This window comes from Neoarius graeffei, chromosome 4 (genome assembly GCF_027579695.1).
Source record: "Neoarius graeffei isolate fNeoGra1 chromosome 4, fNeoGra1.pri, whole genome shotgun sequence".
NCBI classification, from domain to species: Eukaryota; Metazoa; Chordata; class Actinopteri; order Siluriformes; family Ariidae; genus Neoarius; species Neoarius graeffei.
This window is the reverse complement of record NC_083572.1, coordinates 105,874,772-105,882,197: the sequence shown is the minus strand read 5'-3', so window position 1 is coordinate 105,882,197 and position 7,426 is coordinate 105,874,772. Positions and strand designations below refer to the sequence as shown.

At 40.1% G+C, this 7,426-nt stretch overlaps 1 protein-coding gene across 1 annotated transcript in view; it reads left to right on the top strand.

Annotated features, from left to right (window-relative positions):
- Nucleotides 1-403: 403 nt before the first annotated feature.
- The window catches only part of ccdc174 (coiled-coil domain containing 174), a 36,734-nt gene continuing 29,711 nt past the window's right edge, over nucleotides 404-7,426 (top strand). The window contains exons 1-5 of the mRNA XM_060920118.1: nucleotides 404-713; nucleotides 1,012-1,116; nucleotides 2,191-2,291; nucleotides 7,185-7,243; nucleotides 7,348-7,426. The exon at nucleotides 7,348-7,426 is cut by the window's right edge and continues 81 nt beyond it. Of these exons, the coding sequence (XP_060776101.1) occupies nucleotides 672-713; nucleotides 1,012-1,116; nucleotides 2,191-2,291; nucleotides 7,185-7,243; nucleotides 7,348-7,426 (386 nt within the window). The 5' untranslated portion in view covers nucleotides 404-671. The remainder of the gene's footprint in view (nucleotides 714-1,011; nucleotides 1,117-2,190; nucleotides 2,292-7,184; nucleotides 7,244-7,347) is intronic.

Below are 7,426 nucleotides of genomic sequence, written 5' to 3'. Positions count from 1 at the left end.
AGCCAGCCAGCCAGCCTTCCAGCCAGCCATCCTTCCATCCATCCATCCAGCCAGCCATCCTTCCATCCATCCAGACAGCCTTCCATCCATCCATCCAGTCATCCTTCCATCCAGCCATCCTTCCAGCCATCCTTCCATCCATCCAGCCAGCCAGCCTTCCAGCCAGCCATCCTTCCATCCATCCATCCAGCCAGCCATCCTTCCATCCATCCAGACAGCCATCCATCCATTCAGCCTTCCATCCATCCAGCCAGCCAGCCAGCCTTCCAGCCATCCTACCAGCCAGCCAGAAGCTGGAATGCTGGCTGGTTGGCTGAAAGGCTGGATGGAGTTGTAAAGACATTAGATTCATCAGTAAATGATAATGCAATGATAAAATTTGGAGAATTATAAAAAAAAATAATGAATGGGGTTAAGAGAGAGTATGGATAGCCAGTGTTACATTACGGAGAAGTAACGAGTTGATCCACACTCCCGACCAGCCGGTGGCGGTAATGCACTCATTTGCTGTTTGCTCATCTCTATATAAAAAAAAAAAAGACCGAAGCAGAAGCACTCCGCAGCGCTAGAGGGCGCGCGCAGGTTTAATCCCCTTCTTTACATCAGAGTTTTCAAAATGGCGGCCAGTGAAGCTTCATGAGCACAACCGGGCTAAAGTGACAGAGCGTAAGATGGATAAGAAGAAAAAACAATATAAGGTCACAGCTTCGTCGGTGAGTTTTGAGCGCTCTGTTATTTTAATTTATTTATTTCTAGCTGCTGAATGATGTAGGAATTATTCATTTTAATGATTTACTCCATTAGCTAGCATGCTAAAAGTGGCTAGCTGCTGTTTACATTTTCACCAGTGAGTGAGTGAGTGAGTGAATTATTAAAATGTGAATCCCGGCATTCCGATCCAGTGTCGGTTTAATTACAGTCATTTTTTTTGGGGAAAAAGTGCAAAATCTAAATGCCACTAATGTCTAAATGTGTGTATTGTAGTTAAATTGTGAATGTATATATTTCCAGCTGGTTGATCTGAAAGCAGAGCTGTACAGGAAGCAGGAGGCATTCAGGCAGGAGAAACTCACTCAGGATGCGGGCAGTGTGGCCAAATCACACAACCACACAAAGGTAAAACCAGACATCGCTTTACAGCATGACCCATTTCATGTCATGTCAACTTTATTGTCAAATATGCTATACCATACATGTCAACCTTTGGTCAATCAAACCTGTATAACCAACCTCCAAAATCCGTATAAGATGCAAATTAAAATAATTTACCTAAAATTTGAATGATAATTAACAATGATGTATCCCAGTTACTTTTTATTCAATATTAATAACAATAAACCTTCAGAATGAATACAAAGCTCCAATGTTCGACAAAAACACAAAGTGTCACTCTAATGTTCTGAATTGTACTCCATGACAGCTTTTTTTAGCACTCTGCACCAATACCTCACTAGGCTGCATGTCACAGCAAGTGTCTGTGTTGATCTTGCCGGAGTGCGCATTCAGAATCTTTTCAGTCGCTAGTGAAAGTCGCTCAGGTGGAAATACGCGTTTCAAACAAAATGTTACTTCCCGGTTGGCGGGATTCTCACAATGCGGTGTGCGCATGATCAAAAGTGGAACGAAGTCTCGCTACCACAAGATAACACGCGATTTCATAAGACTCTTTACTGGCTGTTTGTGCTTTGTGTGGTGTACAGTACGTTTGTAAATGTTATGCGCTCTTTTATCATCGTGGGAATTGATTATAGCTCTAAATAAATATTGAAGTTTTTTTAAAGAATCCGTATAACTTTATTTGTACGCCCGTATACTACATTTATTGAATCAAATCCGTATAAAATACGGACATTCTGTATAGGTTGACATGTATGCTATAGATGCTCGACATACAGCACAGATGAAATTTCAGTCCTCTCTGACCCACGGTGCAAACAGGCAATGCAATAAATAAAAATAGAATAATTGAAAAAACAAACAATATAAACAGTATAAACACTCTAGATAAGAACTAGACATAGACTAAACACTCAGACAATATAAACAGTATAAACACTAGATAAGAACTAGACGTAGACTAAACACTCAGATATACATACATATATATACACACACACACACATACACACACACACACACGTAAATTTCATGTGCTGCTTGTATAAATGATTTGATGATGATGATGTGTAGAAACCCAGTGTTTGGAGTAAACAGAACCATGGAGTGACTGCACGTGCTGAAAAGGATGTCGAGAAAACAGCAGAGGAGGAACAAAACTTAGACAAATCAAGGTGAGACTGACTCAAAAACGCACATCAACTTTTTACATGTTTTATTCCTCTTACAGTACAACAATTTCCTCATGATTGTCATTCATTTATTCCTCTCCTTTTTGTCTGCTTCTTCTTTATTCATAATGATAATCAGTGTTTTCCCCAGAAAAAAAATTAAAGCCCTAAATTCTGGCATGATAATACACAGACAGTTGAGCGCCAACAGCGTGAAAATGGGCGTTGAAGGTGCGACGCGAAACTAGGTGGGTCCGGAGGCATGGCCACCCTTGAAAATTTTTTTGAAAATAGATGCTCTCAGGTGTGGAGTTTGCATGTTCTCCCCGTGTCCGCGTGGGTTTCCTCCGGGTGCTCCGGTTTCCCCCACAGTCCAAAGACATGCAGGTTAGGCTAACTGGTGACTCTAAATTGAGCGTAGGTGTGAATGTGAGTGTGAATGGTTGTCTGTGTCTATGTGTCAGCCCTGTGATGACCTGGCGACTTGTCCAGGGTGTACCCCGCCTTTCGCCCGTAGTCAGCTGGGATAGGCTCCAGCTTGCCTGCGACCCTGTAGAAGGATAAAGCGGCTACAGATAATGAGATGATAGATTGAAAATCTACAGCGATCTCTTAATTATCTATGATCAAGGAGTGTTGTAACAAAAATCTGCATGAAAATGTGCATGACCAGTGGTTTGCTCCATCTGATGCAATCCAATGAAGAGACTCGATCATCATGACCTCCTGTTGATCACAAAGGGATCTGAACCTAAGACCTGCCACCTTAAAATAAGTTGCTGTATTACTATAACTGTAATGATTTAGAATGTTTCTGATGCAGTTACCGTAATATATGTATAACTAAGATACACTGAAAAGAAAAGTAAGGCAACTGCATATTATAAAGTTTAAATTTTGGCACTTTATTAAATGGACTAGATCAGGGGTTTTCAAAGTGTGGGAGAGTCCGCCCCCCCTCGGAGAGCAAATAAACAACAGCGCCCCCCCCCCCTTACAATTTTGTTGTTGTTGCTATACTTAATGTTCCATTCGTATTTTAAAAAAATGGTTGTTGTACACATTTTTATTTTTTTCTTTTTCACATTTTAAACATCTGTGCTTTTTAAAACATCTTGTTTTACACATTTTAAACATCCCATAGCATCGTTAGCTAGCACCTCTTGGCAGACAACACAGTGTGGCAGTGGAGCATCTTCAGATCCAGTCCATGAAAATCCAAACTTTAAATAATCGTGGTCATACTTCCTTCTTTTTCCAGTCCCCCCAGGATTCCACGGGCCTTTTGTGTGATTGTTGCGGGCTAAAATGTCTGATGTTGCGGGGGTTTTCCAAAAAATTGTGATAAGTTGCGGTGTTTTTTAGGTTTTTGTTGCGATTACATTGCGGGAGGAAGTGAAAGTTGCGAGAAATTGTTGCGATTTTCTCTTTTTGTGATTAAAATTGAGTGATATGTTAAATATTAAGTTATTACTGAAAAACTATTGATTAAAAAAACAAAGACACTGAGAAATGGTCCTATAAACATCTTTACCAATATAAAAGATTACCAGGACTACAAAAATGCAGAAAAATAGGCTTCACTTATCCAAATGCACCTGTTGGTTCAAAAGTTAAAGTGCAGAGAACCTCACAGCACAACATGAAGTTACCTTAAAATATAATATAAATGCCTCAGCTTTCATGTAATAAAAAAAACTATTAATACTAGTACTGTGTGCAGGCAGTCTCTCCTGAAGACTAAATTAAACAATAATTATAAACTAATAAAATAAATGGCTCAGGCTTCATAGAAGGAAAAAAAACAATTTGAACAGAATCTCACAGTATGATGCTGAAGCTGCCTAAACAATGGAAAATAAAATACCATTTTGGCAAAAATGTTGGCATCCATTAATTTCTTGTATTAAGTAAAAAAAAAAAATGTAAAGTGCGCACAGTCCTTCACTGTAAACATAACACTTTCAGTAACAGAATTTAAGCCTATGGAGATGTTGCATGTGACGTCACAGCTGATCCAGATTGTAACAGACGCCATCTTGTCGGTCAAACGCCATATTTCCGCCTTCTACTTCTACCTTTTCTTCTGGAAAACCCTACTATATACAATTCTACTACAACGGCTGCGGCTACAAGGTCTTCCTACCTGTGCACGTTTTTTGTGTGTATTTTTGCGTGTTGTTCGTCTGTATCGGACTTCAATATCCACTACAACCGTATGGACTTACTGGACATTGGTTTCCAGCAGAAAATGACAGTTTGTAGTGATTTCCATCGCATGCACAACATTCCAGACGAGATAGCCACGTGTTCCCTTGAGACAATACAATTAGCCCTGGATGCTAATGAGACAAAAGCCGTAGGCTAATTTCACTAGCTTATAACATTTACTAAACCCACTGAACTCTTGATGAGGTCAAAATATGTGTAGTAATGAAATTAAAGGTTAGAAAAGAATAGAGAGAGAGCATGCAACCTATCTATTAAGGAATTGAGAGATCAACACAAATAGAACAATCATTCATTCAACACCCTAAGTGTTTACAGTGTACACAATTAAACCGTTCCTGAGTTTAAATTCACACTGCTTCATAAAGCTAATTCCTAAGACTAGTTTTATGCCCCAAAATTGCCAGTCTTACTTAGTATCTTGCCTCTATGCAAGATTATGAAGAGATGTTCCAAGACTTTTGGAGTTTCACCATTGTGGAGTCGATTCCGTGGAAACGCAGAGAATTCTTGGTCCGAACGCTTCGTAGTTCGTGGAGGAGAAGTCTCTGATCAAATAATGTGAACAGCGCTTTAATTAGAAGGATCCGGTCGCTTCTAACTCTAAATTAACTGCTTTGGGCATCAGTTCGTAACGTTACTATAATACGAATAAAAACCGGTTGTAACTTATCTGAGTTTAAAATCGCGCGATTCTGGATTTTTACCGTGGCCAGTGGTAAACAAAGAAATCGCGCTAAATCATGGATGCTCTGAGAGCAGATGTCTCCTTTGTCTGTTACCGCGTGGTTCACAGAGCCGAGGAGATAGTGTCTCTTTATGCCTACGGATCCAAGTCCTAGAACCAAAAGAGGAAGAGAGTAGCGTGCCTTAGTTTCTTATGGAATCATGGAGGAAGTGACGTAGGTGATCCCGCCTTGGCGTGACGCAGGTCAACACGGAAGTTGGCTGATGGGAAATGTAGTTTCTTAAAGGGACTGTGTGTGTGTACCTACATAAGTGTCAAATGTAGTATAATTTTGAATAATAACGATAAGCGTATTTGGCAGTGTGATGTCGCTGTGATCCTTTAACAAAAGAATAATCCGGAGCCTTCTTTTGTTAAATGGATCCCAGTGACATCACACTGCCAAAACTGCTTATGATTATTATTTGAAATTATGCTGTATTTGACACATTTGGACAATTTCACTTCGTGAGAGTGTTTATAAGTACGTAATCTTTCTGCAAACCCAAACTAATGGATTAAGTTTTCTACTCCTTTAAAGCAGATTAATTCTCCTCGGCTTTTGCTTGGCCCGATGTTGGGCAGCCCTCTCATCGTCCGTCTCGCCGTCATCCATGCTGATGTGGATCAAATTGTCCAGCGAGTCTTCTCCTAGCTTATTAAAATCAGTCGGCTTTGTCCGTCTGGTCGGGGACAACATCGGCAGCCAATGAGATCGCTTATAATCAGGGCTTTGAACCGGTTCAAGGAACGAAAACCGGGAACTTTTTCTATTTCACATGGAACAGAAACGAAACCAGAAACTTTATTATTTTTTATGTTCCGGAACAGAAACGCTTATTAAAAATAATGGTAACCGGTTAATACCGGTTTTTATTTCGTTCCTCAAAGTTTCCGTAGCCTGCAAATAAAGTCATTCTTCTCCTGCGCAAGTTTCTATGACCCGCTGGGGTTCACTTCCTGTGTGACGTTCGCTGACTGAATGGAGAGAGCGGGAGGGTGGACTACTATCACGTCTCCACATCTTAAATAAGAGGTAAATATTGCAGTCTATCGTTATTCAAAAACGTCAATTTCAAACACGATATCAGTATATTTGTCCACGTTAATGAGAGGCTCGCGAACATTAAATGACGTTAACCTCTGTTAGCCTATCAATGCATAGGGCCTGACTAGCCTTTGGTAACACACTAAACGAATTCTCTTTCATTTTTGGCACTTTTTCTGTTTGTGTAGATGGGAAGACATACTGAGAATCCAAATCGCCAACATTTGAAATAATAATTGTTTTGAATTATTTCTTGTCTTATTTAATGAAGGTTGTAATAGAATTAGCCTACATTTGGCTTAAGCTGGATGAGACAGAGACATAATTTTATAGCCATTTGTTAAACAGCTGACAGGGAACGTAATTAACCGTTCCGGGAACGAAATTTTTTTGTTCTAACCGGTTCGGGAACGTCTATTTAATGGTGGAACCCAAAACCAGAAACGTTAAAATTCCGTTTCTGTTCGGAACGAACCAATAGGAAAAAAATTCTGGTTCAAAGCCCTGCTTATAATGAATCAGGAAAATTCCGGGATGTCTGACGTTTTCTTTCGATATTTTTATTGGATGGTTTGAACAAGTGATCTTGACATAGCCAACAGATTACAGTTTGCTTACATCGTACCATGCGGACGTATTACTCTGACAGAATCAACACAAACACTGGGGAGAAAAAAGCCGCTTGTTTAACACAAATATCAATCAGTATGTAAATGGATCTGTTATTTGCTCTCCTATGTACTGTATCTAGTTACTTGTGGGTAGGAAATATAACGTATCTGTATAAATCTAAGCGTATCGGCAGGCAGAGCGAGCGTATCGGGCCCGACACGCTAAAACGCTTTGGGGAAACCCATGCTAATGATGTTTCTCTTCTCTCATGTTCTCTCAGGCAGAAGCTGGAGGAGAAAGCACGCCTCTATGAACAGATGACTAAAGGAGATTTTCCAGGTCCTGGCATTCTGTATCTGGGAATAATTCAGGAATTATGGAGTGTGGTGTGTCGTTCTATTAGGTTAACGGTGAAGTAACATTATTCTGTTTTTATCGTGTAGATGAGGAGACGGAAAGTCTGTACCTGGTGGATTTCACACAGAAGATAATCGAGCAGAAGAGAGCAGCACAGAGCAGAGA